General features: G+C 41.0%; 1 protein-coding gene across 1 annotated transcript in view; it reads right to left on the bottom strand.

Moving 5' to 3' along the window:
• The window catches only part of BBX (BBX high mobility group box domain containing), a 67,533-nt gene that overhangs the window by 11,862 nt on the left and 41,293 nt on the right, over positions 1–14,378 (bottom strand). The window contains exons 9-11 of the mRNA XM_009488291.2: positions 11,864–12,782; positions 10,831–10,969; positions 7,400–7,548 (exon numbers count right to left, since the gene is read on the bottom strand). Coding sequence (XP_009486566.1) covers positions 7,400–7,548; positions 10,831–10,969; positions 11,864–12,782 — 1,207 coding nt within the window. The remainder of the gene's footprint in view (positions 1–7,399; positions 7,549–10,830; positions 10,970–11,863; positions 12,783–14,378) is intronic.

The following is a 14,378-nucleotide window of genomic DNA, read 5'->3' as shown; positions in this document are numbered from 1 at the left end:
CCATACAATAAAACATGGTTTTTGCTTGCTTGTTTGTTTAAAGATGTGCTCTCTTTTGGATGTGTACTGTGTTTGGCTGGAACAGAGTAAACTCTCCCCACAGCAGCCTGGATGGTGCTGTGTTTTAGTCCAGTGACCAAGCCAGCATTGGTAACACACCAACGTTTTAGTTACTGCTGAACAGTGTTTACAGAGCATCAAGATCTCTCTTTCTCACTCTGCCACCCCAGCGAGTCAGCTAAGGGTGCGCAAGAGGTTGGCAGAGGACATAGGTGGGATGGCTGACCCACACTGACCAAGAGGTATTTCATACCACGTAACATCATGCTCAGCAATAAAACTGGGGGGAAAGTTTTTTCCAAAGTTGTCATTGCTCAGGGACTGGCTGGGCATCAGCTTGTTGGTGGTGAGTGCTAGCTTTTGCATCACTTGTTTTTCCCCAGCCCCCTTCACTTATTAAACTGTCTTTATCTTGACCCATGAGTTTTTTTTTCTTGCTTTTGCCCTTCCAATTCTCTCCTCCATCCCACTGGGGAAGGGTGAGCTAGTGACAGTGTGGGGGCTTGCATCCTGTGGTGGGTTGGCCCTGGCTGGTAGGTAAGAGTTACATTTGCCTTTTTAGTGACCAGAAATGAGTTTACACTAAGTGCAGAAGTAAAAGCTCCCAGGAGAGGAAGGTGAGGTTATGCCCAGCTCATGGTATCATTCCTATTTTTGATAGCAGAGTCTTTGCTAGGGGTAGTCAGAAGACTTCTTATGTGATATCAGACCACAAAGTATGCCACTAGCAGAGGTCATCAAGAAGCCATCCTTTGTCTCATTAATGGAGTAAACAGTGATATAGCAGCAACATAAGACGTAACAGACCAAAGATACAACACATGCATAATCTCTACACTGCAAAGCCATTTTTATGGAGTTACTTTTCAGACACTGCACTTTAAAATCTTATTTCCAAAGATACAGCAGGCAAGCAAGTCTTCAGGCTAGCTAAGAACAGACCTGCCCAAACACCAATGAGATGCACAGCAGGTGACAAGACGGCTTATAGCCTAACAAGAGGGTGTCCTTCCCATCTGCAGCTGACTTGGAACAGGATTCTACCCACCACAAACACCAGCCTCCTCCACTCCTCCTCATCCTTAAAAGGAACCAGATGCACACATTAGCTACTGAGACACAGCTGCAACCATGTAGCAACATGCGATCAAAGTAAGTCTACATCACGCATCTGCAATTTGCCATCACTGACTCTCTATATGCAGGGAAAGAAGAGAAGTGTGTGCAGCACATGGAAGGATCTAGTCTTATGAGGGGAAAACCATTCATAGGCACTAGGCTGTTTGAATAACATTGAAAATTACTGAGAGAAAGCTAAAATCCAGCCAGAAACAGGCATAGCAACCCTAACATTTTGTACATGTTGGCTTTGTGGCTCACTGCTGCTTGGTTTTTTACTACTGAAGAAATCAAAACTTTGGGAAAAGATTAATAATCTCCCAAAAATCTAGAAGTCAAACAACAAACCAAATAAAGTCCAAGTGAGAAACCATCTTAGGCAACATCAGCTTGAATCTGAATGGCTTCACTAGAACTTGTATAGAAAATATCAGAATAGAAGAGGCCATATTCACTCAAACTGATTCAAGTGTCATTCTGCAAATTTTACAATAGCTTCCTGAGTATCACAGAGTTGCATAAGCAGTCTAGTGTCAGTGCAATAAAAATGCAAAACAAGGAATGAAAAAGCTCAGGCAGATTGAGGGAAAGCCTAAGTGAAAAAAATGAGCTTTTCGGGAGGCTAAGGTCAAACACTTCAGCCACATCAACAGAGACAAGCCTTTCCACAACAGATCCACAAGAAGACAGAGGCAGAGGTACATAACTAGATGATTCTTATGACAGTCTTATTATTTTATTTTAAATTAGCAAATTAGTTATTTTTGCAGGTGCTTGGAATAAGCAACACATTACAGAGTATCACAGAAGTCTCCATTTCTACAGCTCAACCTGCACACTGTAGACCGTTTCAATCAGTATACTGACTGTCAGCCAGTGCCAGCAACTCCAAACAGAATAACTGAGAACAAAAACTCACAAAAAGATGCAAGCATTGCATGAAGAAGGAAACCCGTGTCTTTCATCTCTTTTCTACCGCCCAAGACACCTGTCATAAGCTTGCATCTGCAACATGTAGGGTACTCCAAGGCACATGCCACTTGCATGTAAAATTTTGTTCCCAAATGGAAAATCCAAGGACACTGACTTCAGTGGGGTCAAAAGAGAAGCCGCCTTTTCATAAGGAAACTTCCAATTTCCTACCCTTTTAGCTGTTATTCCTGTGAGACAGTGCCCACTGACACTTGAATACCCTTCGGCCATGACTGCAGTGAAAGAGAAGATGGGCTAATAGCTAAATAGGTCAACATGTCATACTCACACCTGAGAATGTAGCTTCTGACTCCATGAGAAACTTCATCCACACTCCCTGCCTGAACTACTTAGAGTGAACTAGAGGATATGCTCGCTGTCCTCTCTGAAAAGCCAAATCACAAGCACTCTCACACTTACACATACAAATTGCCTAGTAATTACTGAATAGACTATCTGGCGGTTCTTTGAAAATGGCCACACCCCATCCTGCCTTTAGATTAAGGCTTAAGCCAATGCACTGCCAAATACAGGATCTCTGCACGGTGTATTCAGGTATGAAACACAGAGCTTTTCTTTTACTAGAAATTAACTGAACTAAACCAATATGGAGAAGGCAAAATATAGTCTGGACCAGAGAGGATATCTGCATGTAGGGAAAGCTGAACAAGGGGACATGCCTGAGATCATGTGCTGGTTTTGGCTGGAATAGAGTCAATATCCCTTTTCAGGCTCGCCCTAGCAGGTGCCCCAAGGGGCACAGTTTAGGCACACTCACCCATGCAGGATTTTACAGGAGGGCTGGCTGGGCTACACCTGTTTCATGGGGACAGCACGCAAGTGCTCCTAGACTTTGAACAAATCCCACTTGTCAACATTCAATCCAGAGAAAATCCATGACCGAAAAAACTAACTCATCTAAAAGGCTTGCTGTTAGGCAGTGGACCCTGGATGTGACTGCCAACAGAAAGCTGAAAAAAACTTTCAATGTTAGTTTACTCGCTATTGTTACACAGCCATCTGCAAGCAAGTCCTTTTCTCCTGCTTATCGTTCTCTATTGGAAATATTCTACATGTCTCTTCCTTTCCCTAGCACGTCAGCAGTTGCCACAGGATTTAACCACCTGCTAATCCCTGGCTTGTCCATTGTGCTCACTGAGGGTGGTAAGAATTTCATCCGGGGAATACTCACTACAGCCAACGGCAACTGCTCGGGGAAGCAGCAGGCAAGAAAATGAACCCACCACACATAACAAACCATAACTGCACTTCCTCCATGTTTCTAGGCATACGCCCCTCTGCTCTCACGAAGTTCCCTATTTTAAAGGGCCTGATCAAATAGAGAACACTTCAACATGATTGTAAGAAAACCAGGACAAACGGATTTGTCTGTGCATTTCTGTATCTCTCAGGAGGAATATGCTGTATTTTTAGGTCATGATCTTTGGAATGTTATGGCATGCGATCTCCAGGCATCTGAATGCTTTGAACTGAGCCAAAAAAACCCCCAAGCTAAGACCAAGAGGAATGCCACAAATAAGCATCCATTTTAAGCTGATGCTTTATTTCTAGTCCTAGAGGCCACGGACAAAAAAAAATTGTAGACAATCCCTTTCCCAAATAAAAGCACACTATGCATTCCTGTCCTTGCCTTCCCAAAATGAAAGCTTTAGTGAAGTGCTTAGTGTGTAAGTGAGCATTTCTGCATAGCACAAGGCAGAAATAATGACTATGCCTGTTGCTCATTTTTGCATACAAGGGGATTAGTGACTCACTGCAGACTGCTGACTTCTGTGTGGTGGGATGTTTTGGCACATATGCCGTTGGAAAAATCAGTCACAGCTCCAGCAAATGTCGGAGCAGGCCATCTGCACAGATTCAGTATAGCTGTATCTTTCAGCCATTTTGTGCCATTATTATTGTATATGCACACTCCCAGTTCACAATGCTTATGGTAGAATTTGCCAAAGCATTATGGCTTGTTCAATCCTACTACCACTGAAGAAAGACCCCCCCACTAATTTCAGTGGGAGCAGAATTTGGACAATTTGGAAAGCTCTGGGGAAAAAACTGCCTCTCATTTAAGAAAATTCAAATTTTCCCTTATACATGTGGATATTTCACGTTACAGTGTTCTTAAGGTGTTTTTATATAAAAAGAACTGGCTGAAGCGAGGACTGGACATGACAAACACAATGGAAGGAGTCAGTGGGCACTGACCCACTCATTTTCTGCTTAGGAGTAGGAAAACACTCTGACAATCCTGACTGTTTGGGTAAGGTAGCAGATCAGGCCTCTTGTAGGTATAGGTTAATGACATTTGACAGAAAATCAATCTGGCACCATTTACTCCAAAATAAAACATATTAAGGCATACAGCCCTAGTTATGGGGGGTGGGTGGGTGAGGAAAACACCCGAAAACCAACAAACAAAAACATTTATCCATTTTTATTCACCTAACATCCTGGGGAAGTTTTAGTGTGCAGCACTCCAACCTATTTTCCAAATTTTAAATGTAATTTAGTAGGCACTGATCTGTAGACTGCAAAAATTAAGTACTTAGCTAAGAACTGAGAATGCCTGGGAAGTTTATGATCCTGCACATGCTCATTCAGAAAAAGCAGGGAATGATTTTAAACAGTGTTTACTAAACCTACCCCTAGTGATTATTATCTGTTGTTTGGAAACACCCAGAGGCTGAAACCACTAGTAGGCACTATTTGTGCTGGACATCTCTTCTAACTAACAGCAAAGTTAAGGTCTCCTACTTCCCAAGACAGTCACACCCATAAGACTAGATTAACCCATCACTGTTCATGCTCATCACATCGCATAAGATGTTACTTTTGTTTAATTCTGATGGTGTAAGAAACCATGATAATTCAAAAAGCCCAGAACCATTCCAAACCACGCTCTTATCATTTTGCACAATACACCATTTTCATTTCCTGCACTACTTTCAGGAGCCTAGTTTGCAGACCTGTATGCTCAGCTTAACACCTTTGGAAGTCAGTATTCTCTAACCGTCTTTGGACTCGTCACAGTTCACAGGCAAGCCAACAGCATGACAAAGCTCAATGGCCTGTCAGTACACCACAAATTAAATTGAGGATTCAGCTTAATGAATATTTGGCTCAGCTGGAACAGTTTCCCTACTAAGCTAGTAAGCTTGCTTGTATGCAGTTTCGTTCAGGTAATTTCAAATGCACAACTTGCATCCTAATTTTAAGCATCCTAACAAAACAAAACAAATTAAAATCAACCCATTGCCTTGGAATATTTACTTTTTAGAAATCTTTCTTTTCCAAAAGAAAAATGGTTTGTTGCAAAGTTTTTCAGCTACCTCTTGAGGGCTGAACGTCACTCTCCAGGGAGCTGGAATGACTGACACAAGCTGACAGCTTGCCCAGCTAACTTGAGTGAATTCAACATTCACTGGAATTAGGAGCAGATATCACTAGCTTCATCTGGATTTAGTTCGTGGCTGCGGTTAGATGTTCACTACAGAAACAGCAGTGTCACAATCAGATAGATATTCCTGCCCTGGGGCTGCTTGTTGCAAGCTCACAGCTCAGTTGGTGGAAAAGTTCTTGTGACTGTTTACCATCTACTTCAGTGCAAAGTCAGCTGGCTTAGTTTAAAGAGCACTTATTATCAGCTAGAGGCAAATGCTCCATGGCTTCTTCCACAGGGCTGTGCCAGAACTACTTGTATCAGGCTTGTAACCTGCCTGCAGTTATGCTTCTGACCTTCCCTTGAGACATGGACAAATATATTCCTAAGCTTTTTAAGTGATGCAAACAAGGAGAAAAAAATAAGCTTTCATGTATTTCTATTGTATTTCATTGTATTTGTATTTGGCTTTTCTAACCAAAAGCAGAACGCAGTTCTGGGCTACCTGACTTGAGGTAACATTCTAGCATGCCATTCCCAAACAACGTAGGGCCTGCAAATTTTTTAGACATACAGACACCTGAACAGCTAAATACTGTAGCGAGAAATCCAAGGAACTGCTATTACAACTTCAACTGCCAGATCACAGTAGATGAGGAGATCTTGTTCTCAACAGATGTTGCTTAATTACAGTATGATAATACAGTGGTTAAAGCAATTCATTCATGCTCACTGAAGAAGTTCTGTCAAATATACACCATAAAAAAACCGAAAGGCATTTGAATTCAGAACTCACTTGGTATTAGCACAAGTCTAATTTTGCAAAAGTGAGTGTTCCACATGTAATTATATAAATACAAAAATCAATACCAAACTTGGCATGCACTAGAAAAGAACAGCTGCTCAATCCTGCATACTGTAATGTGATTATTTGTGAAGCATTCAAAAGGCATAGATCTAATCCAGGGTCACCTGGCTAAAATAGCAGTATTAGATCTGAAAACCTGTCAGTCAGTGGAACTACCATAGTAGCAGAAAAGGAAACCAGCTTCACACTGTGAACTGTGCATAATGAGGATTCTTTTGAGCATCCTTTTATCTTGTAGGATTACTGGTACATCATTCCCTCATTTTGTGATGCTTCTGCACTGTATGTATCCACCAGTATTTCTGCCACAGTCTAAAAGTAGTTTTCCCTACCATATTCTCACTTCTCTACCACCCCTATGTTGCAGGTTGTCTGTATATAAAACAGCCAAATGTGTCATGAGTTTCTCTCTCCAAGAGCCTCAGCAACAGAGCTGGGTATGGAATTGGTGTTCTGTCGTCTAACCTTTTTTATCACGTCAGGACATTTTTGCTCCAAACTTTATTAGAGAGTTAAAATCTTGATGGAAGAAAAAATCCAAATGTTTCATTCAGACATCTCTGGTATTTTATGTTTTAATTTAAAGAGCCTAAAATTACAGTGAAATGCAAACCAGCATAAGACTACGTTTTGAAAAATGTCAAAATATAGCCTTTTGATCATCTGCCATTTTTTCCCCTTTTTCTCCTGGGAGAACTTGTCAAATTCACTTACCTCACAAATATTCATCTTTTTGATAAATTTGCTTGCTATGAGGAATATATTTCACGTACAAACTCCAACCACTTCTATTCAGCATGAAAACCAGGAGTCAAGAGTACAGCCTGAAAACTAACCCAGCTGAGAACCAACTAACTTCAGTCCTAGAAAAACATTTTCTTTGACTTGACACTTTTCACATGTAACAGTAAAGTAAGAAAGTATGAAGTCCTGAGCTTGTCGTAGCACTGTTGTGGCTTAAGAATGTATTGCACATGTTAATTTACCTTTGTTGGATTTTGGTTGTTCAGATGAGCCGCTTCCAACCTTTCTCTTTTTCCTTGGAACAGCTGAATTTTTCCTGTCAAAGGTAATAGGACTGTATTGAGGGAGGCTGTTGAATTTCTTTGCAAATTCTTCTTCCAACTTTGCTAAGCTAAAGGGGAAACAAAACCAATCAAATTAAATGTAACTCCATTTGTGGAGAAAAAAAAAATGTTTAGGAGCACGTGTGCGTATATACATACCTACCTACACAGAGAGAGTGGGAAAGAGGTAAGTGTACACACACTGTAAACAAACTAGTATATATTAATCCAACTTTGGGATGAGAATGCACACTCCAGCTTCTGCATGTGTAACTCAGTACAAATTGATTACATGAGTTGCATATATTAAAATTGGGGGGGGGGGGGGGCAGGGATCAATGTCACGCTGGTGACATGTAGCTCTGTTGCTGCACAGATTCGTACAGGAGATTTGTCTGTTCTGTGAGGGGAATGAAAAAAAGACAGTAAAACCAACAGATAAACAAACCGATAAAATAACTTCACATAAAAGTCCTTATACTGGCATGAAAACAACAATAATTCAAACCAGAAGAAAAATGTCAAACTATTCAATCTTCTGGGGATATTCTAAAACCTGATGCTTTGGGGTGGGAATTAGCTTTCTATTTTTTCTGAGGGATTATACTTCCTCCCCTCATTTTTTATTCGTTGCAAGATGAAAAATGCAACTAGCTCATGCTTCCAGGAAACTCAACATCCCTCATACTTCAGCCCAACCTGAATGACTGTAACTAGATTACCTAAATTCAAGAAATCCACAGACATGGTATTGTTGTTCCTAGTAGCCAGATGAAAACAAACCACTCAAACAGGATGGTATGGCATGGCATTTCTGGCTGTAATGACTACACTGTCTTGTAAAAGCACTCTGTTCAGGCGAATTTTTTGCAGCCAGGCAGGAGCATAGGAAGGAATTGTATTTTAATAAAAGGCAGTGCGCACAGCTAGGCAGATTATAAATATTGCTGTCAATAATGGGAACGATGATATTTTCTACTCGTCTTTTAATTCTGTTTGCTACGGAAAACCTGAACTTGACAGAAGTTGGCATGACTGTTGGAGGGATGGCCCTTACACACTGTACACTTGGAAGTATCACAAGAAACATGGCATTTCTCGCTGTTCTCTGAAGCAGCGCTTCAAACAAATTGCATTCTGAAAGATCTAGTACACAGAATTCACTTGGTACACTTCATTTTCTCTCCATAATCATTACTTCTTTCAGTAAGCCATCTTCCATCTTAAAATTACAGCCTTGGCTCTTGGCAGCCTGTGTGCATGGTGGGGTTTGTTTGTTTTGTGGTTATTTTTGTGTGTGTGCGTGCATGTTTTGTTTTGTTTTTAAATGACAAAGATACCTGACATTAGTGGTGCTCAGTACTCCTACCTTTCTCTTCCACATAGATGTTCCCTGACAACCACAAAACAAGCCAATCTTCTGCTCCGACAGCTGTCACGCAATCCCATCCTCTGCCCCAGCTCCTCTCGCACTGCCTGTTGCCACCTGCCTCGTCTCCTGCCCCAAGGGCATATAAGCGGCTGCAGCTCTAATTAGGAAGGATCTACCCTGAAAGCAGACGAGCTGCCATCCTGGCTAGTAATTTATAGCTTGTGCGACATGGAGACAGTGGAGAGTGCTGCTATCGCTATGTCAGTGATTAATTATTTAAAAAAAAAAAAAGCAGCAAACCAAAAACCAAACAGTCACATTGTCATGAATTTTCAGAGCATCTCACAAGCCTGGTTAGACAGACGTAGCTGAGCTGAGGTCTTCATGCCGTACAGCCTAGTCCTGCCAGGAGATACAGGCAGGCAGAGAGAGCGCCGCTCAGCAAAGGAGCGGGCTGCACCTGGCCAAAGCACGCTTGACAGGGACCATCGAGGAAGTGTGGGCAACTACTGATGGAGAAGGTAAGAGGACATGGGGAGAAAGACATAATTCCAAAGGGGTGAGGACCCTCCCCCCTACACACACACAAAATGAGGCTGAAAGGTGATGCTGAAGGGAGAAGAGGTCAAACCAGCTCTACAAGTAGCCAGAAGATCAGGTAGTGCAATGAACAGGGATAATGGATACCTTGTCCAGCACTTACACTCCACAAATTACTGATTCTGCCTTTACAGAGTTCACTAAATAATATTCATTAATGACATGACTGAATCAAGAAGCAAGACTGGCAAATATGTATTTTCCCCATCCAGCCAGCTAATGATGGTAGAACAGTATTTGTCGAATGAATTATTTACACACTTTTCCTAGGTACTTTGAATAAATCATTTGTTAGCTACATTTTTTTTTTTTTTTGCTAGGAGATGTCTTCAGTTTTCACACTATTAGGTGTGAAGAGACTTCAATCTTTCAATTTAGATTTAAAAAAATATTTACTAAACTTATATACAATGCACTAAAAATACAAGAAGTGTTCCATTAATTTTTCTTGACTATTCCAAGCAAACAAGACTTGGAGATTTTCATCAATTTAATATCTTTGCTTAAAGTGAGCTGCAGCTAAATTTCACATAGACTAGGTTATAAAAAAGGCTACCGCAAGCCTGCACGAAAGAAACACATTACAATTCTAAGCATGAAGTGTGGAAAATCTACTCCTTTTTAATTCATTTTCACCCTCTGAATTCAGATAATTGGAAGTCTTCAAGAATTTGCAAGTAAGTGTGAATGGCTAAGTAGATTTAACAACTACGCCTACAGTTAGATAAATCTGTAATACTCTGACAAAAATTGTTATTCATACACTAGAAAAGTAATTATGTGGCCTTGCTAAATTTTAATGCATTTGTAATAATTAATTATTCTTCTGATGTATTTAATTTCTTCATGGTGTACACGAACAGTTTAAGTATCTTGTCTCTACAATGGAAAAATGATATATTTATGATAATTATTTGCCAATACTAGAACACTGTTTACTCCTCCTCTGTAAGCAATCTCTCCAAGCAGGCAAAGAGATTTACTCTTTTTAGTCTAATTCTGTTTATGATGATTGAACACCTACACATAACTTTAAATACTGCTTGCAAAGTGCTCTGAAAATGTAAATAACCCTCTTCTTCACCTCTTGAGCAGGTAAATATTGCGTGCTTTTTTTAGAAGTGAGTAAATAACGTCATTCAAATTTGTTTACATTAGTGTAAACGAGGAAAAATCTCAAAGGAATTACTTCGGTATATAAACAACAGGTATCTAGAGCATGACTCAGCCCAGCAGGGTTTGTAATTTTCAGGAATTCTGCCTAATTGTGATTATTTGGGTGTTGGATGCAGTTCACTTGCTGCAATGAGGAGGGCTCACTCTTAAGCTACCAGGCTGACCTGCCTAAAACTTTGAACAGTGTTAAGCTGCAACTTACCCAAAAACAAACTCTTCCTTTGGCTTAGGCTTTTTCAGTTTTTTGTTCCCACTTGTCCCACTTTGGCAAAAAGCCCAGTTTTCTTCATTCCAGCATCCTTCATGATCTGAGGAGTTGCCTTTTCCTGAGCTTCTTTTTCCTGGGATGAAGGCAGAAAATTGTTTCTCATCTTTAGAAAAACGCGCCAAAACAAAGTGGGCTCAGAAGGAACTTGTGCACCCATTCAGTACTGCAACTTATGATGCTTGACCTTCTTGAAGGGGTTACAAAACATTTACTTATTTACTTTAAACTAGATAATGACGATATTGGCAACTATTTCCCCTCCTCCCTCCCGCCCCGTTCTTATATCACCTGTAAAGTCAGGATCTCTTGAGGTATAAAGGAGGAGAAAGAGATGAGTATATTTACAGTAATAAACTTCCCTAAATTACAAACATCTTTTTCTTTTCTGACTGTTCTCATTACACATGTAAGTCTACTAATTGCAAAAATACATTTCAAGACATCTCACTGAAACCTTCCAGAAATTATCTCAAATTTGTTCTTCCACAAGGTAAAGGGTTCTCGCTCACCACCTACGCCAAGACTAACAACCAAAGCAAAAGCACAATGTATTTGCCTCTCGTAGGACTGAGAACTATGCTCACAAGAGTTGTGTATATAGAAACAAGCTAACTGTTCAGGGTTACATACAACACAAGTCCTGCGTACATCTATCAGCAGGCTGACAAATGAACCAACAAAGCCTTCAGTCAAAAAGCTAAATCTCAGATCATGAAAGACAAAAAGGGAGCGGTTAAGAGCTTGTGAGGTAAATATGAACACAGACGGCAGCAGGACTTGAGAAGACCTGTCCTGGACCATGGAGTCCATCCCCTCCACCTGCCCCAGGCATCTCAGGAGACCAGACACAGCATTCCCATCACACATTGCTCAAACTCCAGCTTAAACACGGACTTTTGCTCTTCTCCCCCACTCCAGGCAGGCTTTTGCAGTTCATGCTGTAAATGAAACACTCAAAGCCACCCACCTCTGTCCACGTTAGCACGCAGAGATGTGAGCATGCCCTCTGACACCAGAGTTTTATAAAGAGCACCTTTGCAAGATCTCTCCGATTTCCTGGAGCCACAGGTTTCTATCTTTTTAACACAGTCACTGTCCTCGGTTTTGACCTGTCCTGGTAAGCTCTGGGGTACCACCTCCTCTGTTGGGGTCAGTGGTTCCACTTTAATGTTATCAGAAGCCTCACAGGGTACTTCCTTGCTGGCTGCAATACTAAGGAAATCGGGAGGCTTTGATTCTTTGGTGGTCTCCATGGGTTTCTCCTTTGATGTTTTCTTCTCTTTCGATTTCACTTTTTTCTTTGGTGATTTTGTATCCAACACACTTCCCTTCACATTTGAAACAGGGCGGGGTTTTTTGCGGGGAGATTCCGCAAGTCTCTCAGCACCCCAGTCCCCCTTTGCAACGGCTTCAATTGTATACATTACACTTTCAATGTCCGACTCGGAGGACTGCCTCTTTTTACAAGGTTTCTTGGGGGTGGATTTTTCATTTGTGTGCCGGTCCAACTTATTTTTTTTCTTTTTCTTCTTTATCTTTTCTGGCTTTATCCCAAGGATATTTATGTCAGCCATCGAAAGCTCTGGAGAACAGCACATGTGATCCTTTATGTTATCGTTTCTCTCAAAAGCACTGCTCTCCATTGCAAGACTAGTAAAATCTCTGCATTTTGCAGTTTCTGATTCCTCAGCTTTTGTCTCGTCCTGGTTTTGCATTTTCTCTATCTCTGATTGTTCTATTTTTCCTTTACAGGAGTCTTTTGTTGTTGTTTTCTCCAGTTCTTCTACTTCCATGTCCTCTGGAACTTCCCTTCCCACATCTTCCGGTGCTTCCACTTTTGTTTTCCCAGGTTCTTTCACTTTTACTCCTTCTGAAGCAAGGCACATCTAAAACAAATTTAAAAAATGGTCCCATAAAACAAACATCAACTACTACCATTACTTATCTATATTAATGGGAGCATTACACAGAGAATCTCTCTGATATCTTAGTTCAGGAAAGCAAACTATGCTAAAGGACAATACTGAAAAAGACGCTGAAGCCCTACGGAAACTCATGTGACACAATGATGGCTAAGTGCTAGAATAAGGCTGGCAGGCTCTACTGCTCTAATAGAAAAAGACTCCAGCTGATCTCAGTGGCGTTTCCATGATCCATGAACCTGGAAATCCACTGCTAGATTGATTTTCAGAATACCCTAAATGCAACAGAACAATACAGTATCTCTCACTATTGCTACAGACAAGTTACTTGAAATCTCACATCCACACCCCCTTCAACTCCCAAGTGTCCCTATATACAATTCTTTCCTCCATCTTCCAAATGACCAGGGAGGGGGGGAGTTAATCGAATCTCGGTAATTGAGATTATTTTCTTTTACTTGAATGTGCAGAATAATTTGGAAGGTAGTAAAAAAGCCTTCCAAATCTTTCTTCTCATGTCACAGACTTATTTTGTAAAGAACTGCAAAGCAGCAGTGGTTGCCATGGTTATCTCCTCCTGGAGGTAACATTAATGGAAACCAAAACCCTCATACTGAGGAACAGTGATATTCAAAAAAAGAGCTGTAACAAGGTCCTCAAACTGCCATGTTCCTAAAACACTGACTTGGGAGATCCTCTGTCTTGGATCACCTGACGCTGCTACAGAGGGCAGTCCTTCAGAGCACCAAGCACTTGCCCTTGGGAAGACATGCTTTCTTCTTCTTACTCTCCCTCCCAAAGCCCTCAAGCTGAATTCCCAGTGCTATTTTATTTTTAAAACAAATGGCAACCAAACAGCCACCTGGAGAAAAACCAGATGGAAGAGGCTTGCTTTGAACCAGACACCAGGAGCTTCCCTATCCTACAGCTCAGCCCTCGGGCCATGCAGTCAGTATGGATGTACCCCCCAGATCACTGGGTTCTCTTTAGGTCAATTTTAGATTTCTCAAATCAGCAAGGCATTTTTTTCTTGCAAACCAAAAATATCTCTTACACCGATACACGTATGAGCATAATACCAATGACAGAATGCTTTGTAGTAAGTTTCCGAAATTCTTGCTGTACAGGGTAGAAACTCCTGATCTGGCTCACGTCAAGCTAGGCTGAGCACTGGAAACACCAGAGCTTGGGCAGCACAATGTCTATTAGGAAGCAGGTTAAATTATGCAGAGGAGAACCCCACAGCTATGCTGAGGTGGGTTCTTGGTACCAAGGTATTTCTGTGACTTTTTTACTGCACTGCAACGTAAACACAGCCTGTGATTTTCAAAAGCTAATGATCAATCTTTAAAAGGCAACTCATTGGACAGCAATAGTATTTTCTCAATTAAACACCCCCCCCAATGGATTTTTTTTTTCCTCTTTACACCTTTGCTGCTTCTGCAATAGCCAACAGTACAGAGGGCTACAGATGTGGCTACAAAAAAAGAGACTTCTGTTTTGTGAGCTCTAAATTCAGTGTCTTTAAGATTAGGAAAGCTTAAAAAAAAAAAGCTTAGA

This window comes from Pelecanus crispus, chromosome 1 (genome assembly GCF_030463565.1).
Source record: "Pelecanus crispus isolate bPelCri1 chromosome 1, bPelCri1.pri, whole genome shotgun sequence".
NCBI lineage: Eukaryota > Metazoa > Chordata > Aves > Pelecaniformes > Pelecanidae > Pelecanus > Pelecanus crispus.
This window is presented reverse-complemented; position numbering and strand designations above follow the sequence as displayed.